General features: G+C 35.2%; 1 protein-coding gene across 3 annotated transcripts in view; it reads right to left on the bottom strand.

Moving 5' to 3' along the window:
* The window catches only part of Usp24 (ubiquitin specific peptidase 24), a 119650-nt gene that overhangs the window by 94814 nt on the left and 8615 nt on the right, over window positions 1-16221 (bottom strand). For 2 of the 3 annotated variants that reach the window (XM_074080013.1, XM_074080015.1), the window contains exons 2-3: window positions 2295-2460; window positions 1521-1588 (exon numbers count right to left, since the gene is read on the bottom strand). In XM_074080013.1, the coding sequence (XP_073936114.1) occupies window positions 1521-1588; window positions 2295-2460 (234 nt within the window). The remainder of the gene's footprint in view (window positions 1-1520; window positions 1589-2294; window positions 2461-16221) is intronic. The other variant, XM_074080014.1, reaches the window with a different exon arrangement.

The raw sequence follows: 16221 nt of genomic DNA, 5'->3' as shown, positions 1-16221 counted from the left end.
GGCCAAGCCTCAAACGCACACACAACTCTGCAGCTCTTTTGGTTTAATAAAAGAAAGCATGCCTAATTGATAGGGAAAAGAACATTCTTAATAACTCTAAACTGGGGGAGGATGTAACATTTTTACATTAACAAAACTGAATCACATAATTCAGGGTACCTTGTGCTCATATTTTCAGAGAAAAACAACCAAGCAGCCATTTGACCATTAATTAATTATACATAAAATCAGCTGAGGACATAATTATAATAGTTATCTGAAACATCTCTATTCAATCAGTGTACTATACTCCAAACATGCAACTTGCTGGTGAACTGACTTAATGCAGGCCTTTCTGGATCTGTAGTCTCTCAACCTAAAAGTCTCTTTCTTAGACTATTTAGTCCTTTTTCATGATTCTGAATAAGCTTATATTTTCCTTCTCCATAAATTTATGCTCATACTATGATATCTGTCACAGTATATTGTATTAAAGTCTGTTGTTTTTTTAAAGCTACAAATATTCTTAAAATAATTCTTAAAAAAATTTAAAGTATAAATTGGTAAATTTATCTAAAATATCATAATTCCACAGACTCTCTGCCCAAATGACAATTTAAAGGATTTCACCCATTTTTTTTAACCTCAAAGATTATGCTACTTTTGTTTCTGAAATTAATTTTGCTATTTTTAAAGTCTTGAATCAAGGGGAGTCTGTCTACCAAAATGTAGATGGGAATAATTGTTTGCAAATGGACAGTTTGTTTTACTAAGTTTTAAAATAAATACAAAACTTTACTTATCTGTAGTTCTAGTGATTTACTTCCATATGGGACAAAAAGGATATCAAAATACCATAGTATCAAACAGCAGGAGATTTATTCATTCAACCAAGATTACTGAGCTCTTTCTATGAGCCAGGCACTTGGTTTGGTTACCTGCTGAGAAAAACAGCGTCTATTACATGCATAGTCCCTCCTCCTGTGAGGATTGAGAATTCAAGATTCACATCCTGAAAGGGGAGTCATGAGTTAGGTTGCTTTTAGAAACAGGATTCCTGTCATCTTCTATTCTCATTGTTAAAAGAAACTGTTCTTTACAAGATGTGGCCAAAATTAGAGCAAGGCTATCCATCACTCTGGCTCTGACAGTCATGCTGCCATATGAACACCATTTTGCCAGAAAGAAGAGTATCTGCTTCTGTAATTTAAAATATCTGTTTCTGTCTTGGTAAAATTAGCCTAAAGTATCCCATATTTTGGTAAGTATGATCTAAGTGCCATAATCCTTAGCCTACTAAGAATACAGTAATAGTATAATTCTTGATTTTTTTCTTTAGCAATTAAATAGTGGCAAGGGAAAGTTATATTCAACCAATTGTTTGCAAGTTCAACAACATAAAATAAGCAAATCAGTAATAAGCTCCAAATTCAAAGCTATTTTTTTTCATATTAGACAACTGGTCATAAATAACAAATTAAAACAAAAAGCTGTCTACCCTCATCTCCATCAAAAAAATCAAATTAGCATACTTTTCTTACCTTTTTAAATGCTTCAGGCATACATCTATCCATAAATCTTTTACAATTCTCATCAGAATCAGAAAGACCTTGGTAAAATAAATGAAAGTATATACCTTATTTAGATTTCAGATAGATTTTGTAGAAATTTTATCATTTAAAATTCATACAAATGGAAATATTTATCATAGAAATCTTGACTCTTAAGAGGTAACCAAAAGTAGAATACAGACATTCTTCTAAAGTAATGACTAGGAAATAATCACAGCATTAGACTAAATAAACGCTAATCAGAACTGAAATGTCTGAACTTGAGTCCTGGACAGGAAAACATACATGATCTAACTAGATAAAACGGCAGCAGCTACTTACTAGCTATAACTGTCTTCCTAAACAGCTCTATAAAAATACAAATATTTTTAACAAATAACATTCTTTTGTAAAACAAATCTATGAACTCTACAAAATAAAACATAGACTGTGTCTGGCACAACTCATATAGTAAGTGACAAAAACCAAGTAAATGAATGAATCCACTGTAAAGTCATACAATAATGGCTCCTCCCTCCCTCCTTCTCTTTCCCTCTATCCCTCCTTCCTTCCCTCCCTACTACTGGCGCTTTAGAGGAAAAGGACTGATTTAGTTCAAAGCTTTTATTCCATAGGGGATAAACAAAGACTAAGAGAATAAATGATCTACCAAGACTGCACAGACAGGCAATGACAAGAACTAAGATGACATTTAGGCTCCTATAACAAAAATTTCCTTGTGTCTTGTGAGGTATGAATGCTTACCAAGTCTTGCTAGGTAGGTAGAAGCCAGCAGGCATTTGCCTAGTGATTCCTCTCGTTTGTAAGGGATGGACCAATGGTCAGTCAAAACACGGCTTTCCAGTTCATATAAATTTGTTGTAGGGAATTCAATTCCTTCCCCTGAGCAGTTTCCATTTTCATCATTCTTCTGACAAAAAGGGATTGGGATAGCAAGCAAACACAACAATTAATGACTACTCTAAAAATTTAAAAGTTAACACAAAGCAGATACTTAATCAATGGTAGCTATTAATACCAATAGTGTAAATTACATCTTTCTTCTTTAAAATTGCATCTTTCAACTAGAATATCTCAAGTATTCTTGACTTTATCATTCTGATATCCCAAGCCTTTATAAGGTGATATCTTTTCAAAAATGAACTTTCAATTTCTCATTATAAAATACCAAACCTACCTTTGTCTCCAGCTATCCTGTTCTCACCTTTTTTTTTTTTTCCACTGAGGGGATAAAGTTCTTCAAAGAGGTTTCTAATTTACCATTTCCATCTTCTCACCACTGACTCACTTCTGACAATATCCCAATCTGGAATCAAGAGTCCCTACTTCCCTAAAACAGCTTCTGTTACGTTCACCACTTTTATATCATTAAATCCAACAGTCATGTTTCAGTCCTTTCCAAATACTTCTCAGGAGTATTTGGCCTTCTGCTTAACCCTCCTCCTGAAAGGCTACGTTCACTTCCCTGACCTCCTTTTTTCTTCTGCCCACCCATGGGTCTGGTTGTTCCTAGTCAGCCTCCTCTTCTGATACATTCTCCCATTCTTAGCCATCAAATACCTGAGTTTCAAACCTCAGCACTAAGGCCACCTCCTCTATTCTCTAAACTTCAATTACCTCCTATCAGAATATGACTCATAAATTTCTGTCTCCAGCTGAGAATGCTCTTCTGACCTTCACAAGGACAAATGCGAGTGCCCATTTGACATCTTCTATGATTCAATGCGCATTCCAAACCAAATTCATTTGTTTCTCCTCAATGCTAGTCTACTTCTCCTGTTTTCCATCTTGGCAAATGGTAACACATTCATCTAGCACCAGTAACCAGGGAATCAGACTAAACACTGCTCTTTCATCCCCATCCCCAAGACCCAGTGATTAGACCTCTTGAATTTCTCTCAAATCTGTTTCCGTCCTTCTCCAAGGCTATCTCCTAGCCCTACCACCAGATTATTTCAGCAGCTTTCTAACTACTCTTCATCAATCTCCCTCCCCCCATATTATAAAGCACAAATCTGATGTTAACTCTAAAACACCTTAATGGCTTCCCTTTGCTCTAAAATAACCCAAAATCTTTTTTTGTTTTTTTGGGGTGGGCTTAGGGTTTGAACTTGCAAAGCAGGCGCTCTATCACTTGAACCACACCTCCAGTCCATTTTGCTCTGGTTATTTTGGAGTTGGAGTCCCACCAACTATTAGCTGGGGCTGGCCTTGAACCTTGATCCTCCTAATCTCAGCTTCCCGAGTAGCTAGGATTATATGCATGAGCCACCAGCACCCAGCTCCAAAATCATTTTTATAATGTTCTACAAGGCCTTGAATGGTCCATCTCCTTCCTACCTTTCTCTCTAGATTCTGCAATCCAGTTTCTCTGGAATTAGTTCCTTGACAGGCACAATGCTCCCTGTGTCATATATAATTCAATTATTACAAAATAAAAGTCCCATTAAAAAAAAACAAACTTTAACCTCAATGAAGGAAACAACCCCACAAATCTAAAGCAGAAATGATAAAAGCACATAGAACACTAATTTCAAGTCCATATTAATGATATCTAAAGACATTTAACACATTGTTCTATTTTCAGCTTTATAGTTAAACTGAGACGATAGTAAGATTTCAAAAAAAAAAAACCAGGAACTCAATTATGTATAGAAGAAAATGTAAATTGGGGAGTGAAGGGTGAGAGTAGTGAAGTAAGCGGATTTAGAATCATTAGTATGGGGAAATGTGCTCTTAAAGTGTAACACTTCAGAAATACATTTAATTTGTAAGTACTGTAAATAACCAATTTTACTTAAAGGAACCTGAGGGGATCCAAAGAGTAAAAAATTAGGGATAGTTTTTTAAATTGCATACTTATTAAATGCTTTATTAATTACAACCAAAGAAGAATCAGAACTTGTAAAAACACAAATTCACATGTTACTCCCAACATGACCAGCCAGTTGTCTTTAGTTGCAAGACTGTCCCCCCCAAGGATGCTCAAGTCCTTTATATAAAATGGTGCATTATTTGCATGCAAACTACACACATCCTCCCATATACTTTAAATAATCTTTAGACTACAATTTTTTTCAAATAGTTTCAATATGCAATTAGTTGGTTCCATGTGTACAAAACCCACAATTTTGAAGAGCTCACTGTATTTGAGATGGAGCCTTGAAGGAGACAATTAAGACAGGGTGGCCTAATCTGATAGCACTGATGTCCTAAGAGGAAGAGAGACCAGAGAGTTCTTTAAGTGCACAGAGGAAAGGCCAGAGAAGACACATGAAAAGGCAACTGCCTGCAAGTCAGAAAGAGAATCCTCATCAGAAAACAACCCTAATGACATAATTTTTAATGTGTAAATCTTCTACTTTGTAACATGACTCCTTCTCCTCCCATTCCCTGGGAATCAACCTTAATATTGCTAAGATGCTCAATACTCTCTAATTTGACCTAACATACAAAAGCAATCAATGTCAAAATTCCAAATGACTTCTTTGCAAAACTGACAATCTAACCCTAAAACTCACACAGAAATGCAAGGAACATTTAATAGCCAAAACAATATTGAAAAAGTAAAGCAAAGTGCAAGGATTCACATTTCTCATTTTTAAAACTTGCTGCTAAGCTATAATAATGAAGACAATCTGGTACTGTACTGTCATACTGGAATCAGGATAAGTGTATAGATCAGTGGACTAGAGTATTGATTCCACACATAAAACTGTATTTTTATGACCAACAGATTGCGAGACAAGGGTAATAAGACAATTAGAAAAGCTCTGACAAAAGCACAAAGACATTCAAAGCAGCATATATTCAACAAATGGTTCTGAGACAACTGAAATACACACAAAAAATGAAATTGAACTCCTACCCAACATTATAAGAAAATTCACTCTAAAATGTCATATAAGAGTAAAAGCTTCATGACTGGATTATTTCTTAGAAAAGCACAAATAACAAAGAAATAAGTAAGTTGAACTTCATAAAAAAAAAAAAAAAAAACTTTTCCATGTCAAAGGACATCATTAAGAAAGTGGAAAAAAGCTGGGTTTTGGTGGCTCATGCCTAGCCACTCAGGAGGCAGAGATCAGGAGGATCGAGGTTCGAACCAGCCTGGGCAAATAGTTCACGGGACCCTATCTCGAAAATACCCATCAGAAAAAGGGCTGGCAGACTGGCTCAAGGTGAAGGCCCTGAGTTCAAGCCCCTCCTATATACCTAAAGGAAATGAAAACACATGTTCACACAAAAACTTGTACACAAGTGTTCATAGCAGCACGGATAATAGCAGAAAGGTGGAAATATCCCATGTGTGCTTCAAACCTGATGACTAGATAAACAAAATGTGTTATATCCATACAATGGAACACTTTTTAGCTTTAAAAATGAACAAAATACTGATACATTCAACAATATGATCTTCAAAAACATGCTAAATCAAAGCCAGATAACCTATGTTTCTGTTTATATAGGACGTTCAAGAGAGGCAATCCATAGACACAGAACGTGGATTGCTACTTAGTGGTTGCTAGAGAATGGGGGAGGGAGAACAGAGCAACTGCTAATGGGTATGATGAATATGAGGCCTTTAATATTCTTTGGGTACTGGGATTTGAACTCAAAGACACACTTGGTAAGCAGGTGTGAGCCACGGCCCCAATATTCTTTGAACTTTTGATTAAAACACTTTAAAAATTAAATGGTTGTGATGGTTGCATACTGTGAATGAACATTTTTAAAGGGTGAACTTTAAAGTATGTGAATTACATCTCAATAAAGTTGCTATTAAAAAGATTTGATTATCAAAAATGAGTTTAGGCTGAAATGTAGCTCAGTGGTGGAATACTTGCCTACCATGTATGAGATCTTGGGCTCAATCCCCATGATCCCTCCCCCCATACACAAAGTTTCAAGTTTTGGCTGGGTATGGTAGTACACATCTGTAATCTCAGCACTCAGGAAGCCAAGCAAGGAGGATCTCCAGTTCAAGACCAGCCTGAGCTACACAGCCAATCACTGTCCCAAAACAAACAACTAGCCCCTCCACATGAGTTCAAGGATTACAGCCAATAAACATTTAAGCATATACATATATATCTATAAAAGAATTTTAAAAGAGTTGGACTTAATGATCTACAACAAAATATAATACCTATGGCCATTAAGACAAAAAAAGGAACAGACATGTAATACACAAGAGGTAACAAATGATACAGAGCAGCATTACACTTTGAGGAGGCTGCTGCAGACACAAAGAGATAGGAAATTACTGAGGTGGGGGAGGAGTTAAGTGACATGAACCCATATTTAGGTTGGTTTAATATTCTGAGTCATCATTTTGAGTAGAGCCTGTTCTTGGCAAAAATTACATATTGAGCAAGAGAACAAGCACAAACAGTTTAGGATTGTCCTATTGCAAAATAGCTCCCAACAGACAGAATGTATTGCACTTTTAACAAAAACTCTGATGTAATAGTATTTTCTTATTACACATCAAATCTAAATTAATACGCAAGTAACCGTTAATGATCATGGATTCTAAATTGATTAGAAATACATTTATCAAAAGCTTGCTATATTGTGGACAAGGTGTATAGTGCTGGGGACAGAGATAAAGATGACATGAAAGTAGAGAAATGGGACAAAGAGGAGCGGGCAAGCCAGTCTGTGGGTGTCCTGCATGTGTAGTGAGAACAAGTATGGCTGACACAGTTAAGGTAAACGGTACTTGAAGCAAAAGGTAAAGATCATATTTCAAAACCAGTACTACTTTAATTTTTAAGACTATTAAGTAATAAAATCTCAATGTTTTTAGTCATTTTATGATGACTTAAAGCAATGTCTTTACTATTTCTTATTAGGATAGTCCATCAATTTCATTAGAAATTGCAAAACACTTTTTAAAAATAATTTTACACAGGATTTGTTAGAAATGTACAATTCTGACATTAAGGCAAGAGAGAAATGAACTTGCCAATAATTCCTGAATATCCTTTCTAACTAGAAAAATTTTCAGTAACACTAAATCTTGTGGATTTAGTTATCTAAGATGAGCTAATATGTTAAATTATGATTTCTAAATTGGCCAATTTAGGACTGAAATAAAACAATTAACATTGGTGGATATATATTCATATATCTTAAATACTCTAGGCTATTTGCTGAATATGTAATGCTTTTATGATGATAAATACAAATGAAAATATAAATAAGTTCCAACTCCCATAGTACCTGATAGTGCCATAAACATGCAAGAAATCCAAACAGTTGTGATTATAATTTCACCTGTTTGTACACTATGCAGACTAAGGCATACTATAGGGGCAATGAAACACTTAAAGCTTTACATGGAATTAATAAATGCTGTCACTGTATAGTGACCACCCCCCACAGTTTAGTAAAGATGTTTATTTTAACATGTAGATTATTTTGACAAAACATTTTTCTGTATGTAAACCATAATTAGAATTGGTCATACATGTGTTACTATGCATTATCCAGAAACTTGCCCATTTGAAAAATGCAAATGAACTAACTTTAATACAGGCAGTATCTTAACTGGAGGCTAAGTACAAAAAATATTTACTTGACATATATAAGCTTTAAATCATCAAGTAAACTTTTAAGTTAATAATGACTTTAATATTTATCTTCAGAAAACTATATTCATGAATTTTTTAAAAAGATAATTGATTGCTCTTGAACTTGCATCATTAAAATCAAAGACCTCTCTGTTGAAAGAAACAAAACCTACTTGAAGATACCCATACCTGCCACTGAAGAGACAAGCTCCTGTCTGCCCACTGACTCAATCACACAGATAAAGAAAAAATTTCAACTTATGGTTAAGAGACTGACAATTTTGCTGTTTATTTTAATATTAAATATAATTACTAATTCTATTAGCCCAAAAATGTACTCAAAAGAATTTCTAAACGTCTAATGAACATACGGAAAAAATGAAAATGGCAAACTGATTTCTCCACGATTTTAAACAGATTTGCATTTTTTTTTAAGTTCTATCATGTTAAGTGCTTAAGGAAAAACATGACCATATGAACATTTGATTCTAGGTCACTAATTTATAACAACTTTAATTCAGAGGCAGTAACTTGCAGGTCTGATATCCCTTCTCTTTTTTTAAACTAGAGAAAGTAATTCCTAGAATATTGCTTCCTGGAAAAAGGAAAACTGATAGACAACTAAGTGTAGGAAATACGTCCCTGAGCTACTAACACACTGTGTCTCGTTTGTTTGCAAACTGTTTTCCTGAAATGCCTTTTCATTTCATGTTATAAACTAAGTTTCCTAACTATTCTACAAAAGCTGACATTTCTTGTGCTCCCCTTCCCCAGCCCTTGCTGGTTATTCATACATGGAGAATATCAGAAACAAAGTCTTCATGAGAAGAGTGTATCTTAAAATTCACAGGCAGTATCTTATATACAGAATTTATCCTTTCATTTGGGGTTAAGGTTTGGGACTTACAGATTATTGATCTCAGGAAGAAAAAGTAGATAACTGTATGTGCAATTTTCTTAGGGCATCTCTAGTGACTGATTAGTGGTATGTTGGTCAGTTTTAAAAGATGGCAGGGAGGAAGAAAGATGGTAATGGAGAGTTAGGTCAGTTAAGATGAGAGTAAACTGAATGGGTGGCAAATGAAAACTAACAGATCTACAGAGTACCTCACTACTGTATTCCAGGCATTGGGCCAGTCCCTATGGAAAGTATATATATAAATGATATATATTATAATATATAACTATAAAATATATATATAATATATATAATTATATACATAATATTATATATGTATAACTTAATTCTTCCTCAAACCTCTAAGGTAAGAATCCCCCTCCTCTAAGGCTTAAATAAGATAAGTAATTCACCCAAAGTCCCATTTCTTATAGCTCCTTACCCAATAGTAACAGTCAGAGTGGAATAAAATTTAAGGTTTCCTCAAATCTGAGGATGTACATTAGAAGTACTAATATGTAAAATGGTCTGGCCTCAAAAAGCCAGAATGGAGGCAAAAATGTTTTTACAAAAAACTAGAGACTTGGCTCAAACTGTAGAGCACTTGCCTAACAAGTGTCGAGCCCTGAGTTCAAACCTTAGTATGGTAAAAACAACGAAACAAAACAAAATAGAATTTGTACAATGAACCCACATCAAGATTTGGGACACAGAGGGTTACCAAGTAAAATTTTTCTTACAAAGCACAAATATTTTTTAATCTATTGAAACTTAATATAACATTCTGGATAAAGGGTTATCTAGCATAGGAAATTAGTGTTCATTCTTAATTTTGGTGTCATTTCTTTTACTATGTATACTTACACAACATCTAGACATGGATTTCGTTATTACTACTTGCTAGCTATAAGAAGCTTAAATAAGCTTCTGAACCTCTCTGTGTGTCTTTAAGTTTACCTCGAGGAAAACAAAGAAAAGTGGCTGACTTGCAGAATTAATGCACAGATGAAAAGAGAATCCCAGGACAGCAAATATAAGCATAACACACCTCAGCCTAGTCCTGTCTTTAAGCTGCCAGTAAGTGCTTCTACCTCAGCCTAACCTTGGTGCTTCAAATTCCTCACATCCACAAAGAACTCAGAGTTCTGCCTCAAATTTATTTCCTGTCTAATATTACTAATCCCTGAAACTTTGTGACATCTACCCAACCAGGTAGTCACACCACAATGATTCTATCTCAGAATTTCCTCCTGAATGAGTCGTCTCCAGGCTAAACACTGTGTTAGCTGAGGTCCTGGACATGTGTTACTTAGATTGCTGCAACATTTTTATGACTGCCGTCCCTACTACCTGTACACTCCCATCCCCACCAGCCACTGCAAATGCTACTAGTCTTTCTTAAAAGCAAGCAAATGAAAACTCACACACAGAACCTGAGCCCATTCACTCACTTCTGCAGAAACCTCCATTAGCTCCCAGCTGCCTATAGGTAACAAGAGAACAAAAGTAAGCTTCTTCATGCCCTGGCATGCAGGGCTCTTCCCCACCCCACACCTCCACACAGACCCACATTTGCCACTCTCCAGACCCCTTCAGCTCTAGCCACCTTGAACATCTTGGGATACACAAGATCCTGTCATGAAACCTTGCAGAGCTGTATGCTGTTTCCTCTTCCTAAATGCCCTCGAAGTATGGTGCTCTTGTTTTCTAGACATAGAATGCTCATTCAGTATATTCCACATTCTGCCACTAAAGCTTAGAGATAACCTATCACGGAGGCAAACAAATAAAAAATTACAATTTTTTGTAAGGAACATATTCCTCTAAGAGTGCTATGAAAAAACATGAGGGGATCCATTCAGCTTTAAAAACAAAAGAAATCCTATCAGACAACACAATATGAACAAACCTTGAAGACATTACACTAATTGAAATAAGCCAGTGTTTATCTGTCTCTCTCTCTCTCTCTCACCCCTACACTCCCCATCCCCCCACACCCCCCCACAAACACAAACTAGTATTGTATGAGTCTACTTGTATGAGGTATCTAAAGCAGTCAAACTCACTGAAACAAAAGTAGAACGGTAGTTGCCAGGATTTTGGGGTAGCAGGGAGAAAGTTATTATTTAACGGGTATAGAGTTTCAGATTTTTGCAAGATGAAAAAGTGCTAGAGATCTATTTCACAACAATTTGAATATACTTAACCCTACTGAACTGTACACTTAGATTAAAATGGTAAATTCTAAAAAAAAAAAAAAAAAAGGTAAATTCTATTGTTTCTTTAACACAATTAATAAAAAAAGACTTACCTAATCATAATCAAGGTAGCCTATGATTTGAGATGATATTTAAACCCAATCTCAAGTACATATATAACTTCTAACTTCTTTAGCACAAACTTATATATTATATCCACAGTTAATTCTCAGTCTTCATCTTACCTGACCTATCGGCATCGTTGAACAGGGCTGCTCCCTCCCTCCTTGAGATACCACCTTCTCTCTTGGTTTCTAGGACAGAAACCCTTGCCTGGCTCCTCATCAGCCAGTCTCTATAAACACTGAATGCCTTTGAGCCCAGTCCTCATACTTCTATTTCACCTGTACTCACTGCCTGCCATCGTACTAAGCCCAATCTGATGCAGTTTTCATTATCAATTCCCAAAGAGCACTTCAGACAACTTTTTCTTAAATTGCCTGTTCTCCACAAAATCAAATGCTAAGGAATAAAACTGTGTTAGGTAGGAATGAACTCTGGAGTAACTCTTTGCAAAATCTAAGGGTTTTTTTGTTTTGTTTTTTTGGCAGTAATGGTGTCTGCATTTATGGCCTTGTACTTACTAGGCAGGCACTCTACTACTTGAGCCACTCCACCAGCTCCTAGGATTTTTTTTTATCCCTTTCTCAAGAACCAGTTTTTGCTTTCTTTGGGGTAACATTATTGCTGCTGAGAATGCATACCACAGTGATTTTAAATACTATCTCTAAGCCACAAACTCACATTTTAGCTCTAGTATAGACCTCTCCTCTGGACTCTAGGCCCACAGCCATCTCCCTTTTTGACAACTCCACTAGGATATCTCTCAGGCATCTTAAATTAACACATCTAAAAACAACCTCCTAATCCTTCCTACTAGATGTTAGCTCTCTGATTAAAATCTTCAATGCCTTCCTTATTCTGCCAAAAGTTATCACTACAGTTGAGGAGTTGACCTCTTCTCTCTCTCTTTGCTGAATTCCAACCATACTAAACCCACGTTCAAGTCCCACCATTAGCTATGTGGTTTTAAACCACGGTTTTTAATCTTGGTTCTCTTTATATTTCAGGCTGGATATCTACAGGTTGAGGGAATTGCCTTGTGCATTGTAGGATGCTTAGCAATTTTTGGTGCCAGTAGTACCCCTCTATTTGAGACAATCCAAGAGATCACCAGACATTGTCAAATATAAGACTTGGTATCTCCATATCTCACTTTCACCTGTTAAATGAAAATGTTTACCTATATGGTCAAGAACCCTTCTGGCACTAAAAATGCTAAAACTCTATAAAAGATTAAAATAGACACAACTAACAGATGTAGTCTTACTATGGGGGACAAATTATATAAGGAAAGAAGTTATATTTTTGTTCAGTTTTCTTTAGTACTTTGATAAAACTCTATAAAAGATTAAAATAGACACAACTAACAGATGTAGTCTTACTATGGGGGACAAATTATATAAGGAAAGAAGTTATATTTTTGTTCAGTTTTCTTTAGTACTTTGATAATAATAATAAAACCCTCCTGAGTATTTTAAAGGGCTCAATCATAAATTTTAAAAAATACAACAAAATATTGGGTTAGACTCTTCAGAAATGACAGCTGGAGGTATGGCTCAAGAGGCCTTAAGTTCAAACCCCAGCAGCACCACCACTGCCAAAAAAGATGAAAGATCACTGTAGAATCTAGATTGAAGGAATACCACAGTTGAGCATAGTGGTTCATGCCTGTAATCCCAGCACCTGAGAGGATGAGACAGGAAGATGGAGAGGTCAAGGCTAGCCTGGACTACCTAGTAAGTTTGAGGCCAGCCTAGAGAACGTAGTAAGAGCCTGTCTCAAAGCAAACTAACAAATACGCCAAAAAACTCCAAACCCATGATAACTAAATGCAGTACATAATCTTTAATGCAATCTTTGATTAATTAAAATAAACCCTACTGAGGATATTTTTAATACAAGCAGGGAAATCTAAATATGAACTAAATAGTACATATTATCGCATCAATGTTAAATTCCCTTGGTGAGATAATGGTATTGCAATTCAGTAGGACAATGTCTTTGTCCTTATGAAATATTTAGGAATCAAAGTCATGTTTGCAACCTCATTTTCAAAAGGTTCAGGAAAAGAAGTGTGCATCTCTGAGGGACAGATAAAGAAATGTGACAGAATGCTTGCAGATGATATATCAAGAGGCAGGAGGATATATAGGTGCTCATTGTATTGTTCTTCCAACCTTTCTGCAGGTTGGAAACCGTACAAGATAAAAATGAGGAAAACACAACTAGTATATAAATCAAATCATATCCACTTTGGATTAATAGTAACATCAACAGAAGGGAGGCATGAACAGTATCTCAACAGCTTTACTTCGAAATATCCACTTGGATTAATCGTTAACACCAATAACCATTATTTTAGAGGTAATAAATAAATACAACAATCTGAAACAAAACCAACACTAAAAAAAGTCACTTTCCTGTTTTAATTATATGGTAGAAAGTTTTCTCTTTCCTCTCTAGAAGTGACAATCTCTGCAAATAATAATCTCCTTACTGAAGTAGAACTCAACTAAGCCATGCAATAAAGCTATACAGAAAGAGACTAACAGTTCTACTAAAAGCTAAGAGACTGTTTTTAAAGCATCTATTATGTTCTTTCCTGTGTGCAACACTGTCCTATAAGCCAAAGAAAAAACACAAAGCAAAGGAAATGGTACAAAATACCTAAGATCAAATTTAATGTGTTATGTCCAGAATTTTGTCCATTATAAATACACATTAGCAATAGTTCAATAAAAGTTCATTACCACAAACTGTAATGTAAGGTAAACACCATGACAGGAATCTCCTAAAAGACTACGAAAATTTTTATGCTGCCTTGAAGCTATGGTGTAAGCTTTTAGACAAGATAAGCTTTAAGTGACTATTTGTGACATATGAATGGAAGAAATGTCATTTCAAAATGGTGATGCAGACTAAGTATTTTCCAGAAAAGATTCTTTTGTTTATTTAATTTAGCATCTCCTATGTCAAGTGCTACCTTGGATGTTATGAAAAATACAGAAGACCAGACACAGCCCTAGAAGGACTCACAATTCAATAGGTGTGACAAACAAAAGAACATTATTGATATAATAGAATAAATGCTATGACATGTAAGGGTTTCTATTCAAACTCAAAAAGGGACTTCTAAATGAGGAGGAGGGGAGAACAGATAGAAGGCCATATAATAGAAGGCTATACTCTATCAAGCTCTAATAGAAAACTATTAACAGAGAGATTAATGGTATGTGGATATGTTAGCCTTAGAAGTTTTAGGGGTCATGCAGGTCTGAAATATGGAGGACGTTCCTAACATGTCTGTCAATTGCAAGTCAATGTTAAAACTACTTTGTAGAGAAAGAATCAAGGGAAGGATTAAGTTGATGCCACGGAGACAGTGCCATGGATTAACTCTTACCATATTGTGTTTTATACTTCAGCCAAATAAAGCTCCAAGTAATGAAAAACAAACAGGACTTGCTTGCTATACATGTCTGTAAAATGTATACACATTATCATGAACCAATTGTTATTATGGTACAAATTATATATATTTGGCTGGCATAATTATAATACTAGATTAATAACACTGGTCATTCGATACCTGACATTTTCTCAAAACAAATGTGTATGTTTTACCTATTACTACTGAAATACATGATGATCTGTGGCTACTATAACTTACCAGAAACTTTCCAAATGAGGCAAACATCGTAAGAAATAAATCTCACAAAATATTTTCAAAGTATTACTTTAGCAGTCCAGTCCAATATAAAACTGACCATAAGAAACAAAACACTAACAAGAAACTAAGGGTTTTTAATGCTGGTAGTCTTGGACAGATTTTCATTTATAGAACTACCGCTATTCCCAACATTCTTTTAGCTTTAAGATGATTTTTTGTATTATTAACAATCATAAGAAACTTTTAGCCTAAAATAAGATCAGTTCCTAGAGCAATTTCTCTTTTCTAACGTAAACCCATACTTGTATGTTTTTTAGGACAAAAAGTAATGACATTTCATAAAATCTATTTGAGAAAATATCAAACTATGAATATTAAACATTCAGCAAGTAAATAAATAGAAATTTTGAACACTCCATTGCACTAAAGAAATATCAATTGTTTTCCTGGCAATGGATACCACTACAGGTCAAATTTCAAACTCGTCAGAAGATTTTGATAAATCTAAGCTCTTTCATATTTAACCCACAATTTTAAAGTCTCTAGATTCTGAAACTGAATATTATAATTTCTTATATGTAGGGCATAAGAAATGAACCAGGCTCAAGGCTATAATCAGGGGACTATGCCTGATTTGTTTATCATTATATTTATTCCTAACACATACCTTGTGCCTAGCACACAATAAATTCTCAACAAAAATCAACACGAGAATGGCTAACTTTTTAAAGGGGCTATTAACCATTCTGTCGCTGACACCTTCAGTATGATATCTGTTATTACCACTGGAATTTGATCTAAACCCCAAAGTATAGCTTTCATCCTTGTAACTCTACCTTCCATTTAATAAAAATAACAAATAGCTGTTCCACCCTCTTAAAAATGTGCAAATAGACATGAGAGAGTACATTAATGTATTTAAGGACAGAAAGAGTCAAATGAGTGGAATCCCTGAGAAGGCAGATGGTATGTGTCTGGAGCCTACCAACAGTCCAATAATTGATTGGGAGATAACTGTGTCAGCCAAGTATACATCTATATTGTATATCCCAGCCCTGAAGATAACTAGTTTCAATATATGTCACAGACTTTTGAGAATCTTTGAAAGCTGGGAAACAAGCTAAGTGTTATGAGATACTAGGGAGGAGCACAGGGAATCACAGAAAGGAACAGAGGCAGGAAGAACACCTCACGGATGTACTGC

This window comes from Castor canadensis, chromosome 7, assembly GCF_047511655.1.
Source record: "Castor canadensis chromosome 7, mCasCan1.hap1v2, whole genome shotgun sequence".
Taxonomy (NCBI): Eukaryota; Metazoa; Chordata; class Mammalia; order Rodentia; family Castoridae; genus Castor; species Castor canadensis.
This window is presented reverse-complemented; position numbering and strand designations above follow the sequence as displayed.